Genomic DNA, 280 nt, shown 5'->3' with positions numbered 1-280 from the left:
CAGCAGAGTAAAACCCTGCCGCAGGAGCTGGTGAGCCCGAGAGCCTACCGCGGCTCCCCGCCCGTGGAGCACATGTTCTCCTTCTCGCAGCCCTCGGTGAACGACGAGGCGGTGGCGGCCCCCTTCGCCACCCAGGGCTCTCGGCCGGGCTTCCTGAGGAGGGCGGATTCGCTGGTCAGCTCCACCGAGATGTCCATGTTCAGGAGAGTCGGCGAGCCCCACGACCTGCCCCCCGGCGACAGGTATGGCAGGGGGCCCGGTCGCGCGACGGGGCGGGGCC

The 280-nt window shown here is 71.1% G+C and overlaps 1 protein-coding gene across 1 annotated transcript in view; it reads left to right on the top strand.

Annotated features, from left to right (window-relative positions):
* LOC104402587 (leucine-rich repeat-containing protein 7-like) overlaps positions 1-280 on the top strand; it is a gene marked incomplete at its 5' end in the record, with an annotated part of 19110 nt that overhangs the window by 931 nt on the left and 17899 nt on the right. Inside the window, one exon of the mRNA XM_010010494.1 lies at positions 9-264. Coding sequence (XP_010008796.1) covers positions 9-264 — 256 coding nt within the window. The remainder of the gene's footprint in view (positions 1-8; positions 265-280) is intronic.

The sequence above is a fragment of the Nestor notabilis genome, unplaced genomic scaffold (assembly GCF_000696875.1).
Source record: "Nestor notabilis isolate BGI_N333 unplaced genomic scaffold, ASM69687v1 scaffold19782, whole genome shotgun sequence".
NCBI classification, from domain to species: domain Eukaryota; kingdom Metazoa; phylum Chordata; class Aves; order Psittaciformes; family Psittacidae; genus Nestor; species Nestor notabilis.
Note: the sequence above shows the minus strand (reverse complement) of the source record. Positions and strands in the feature narration are given on the sequence as shown.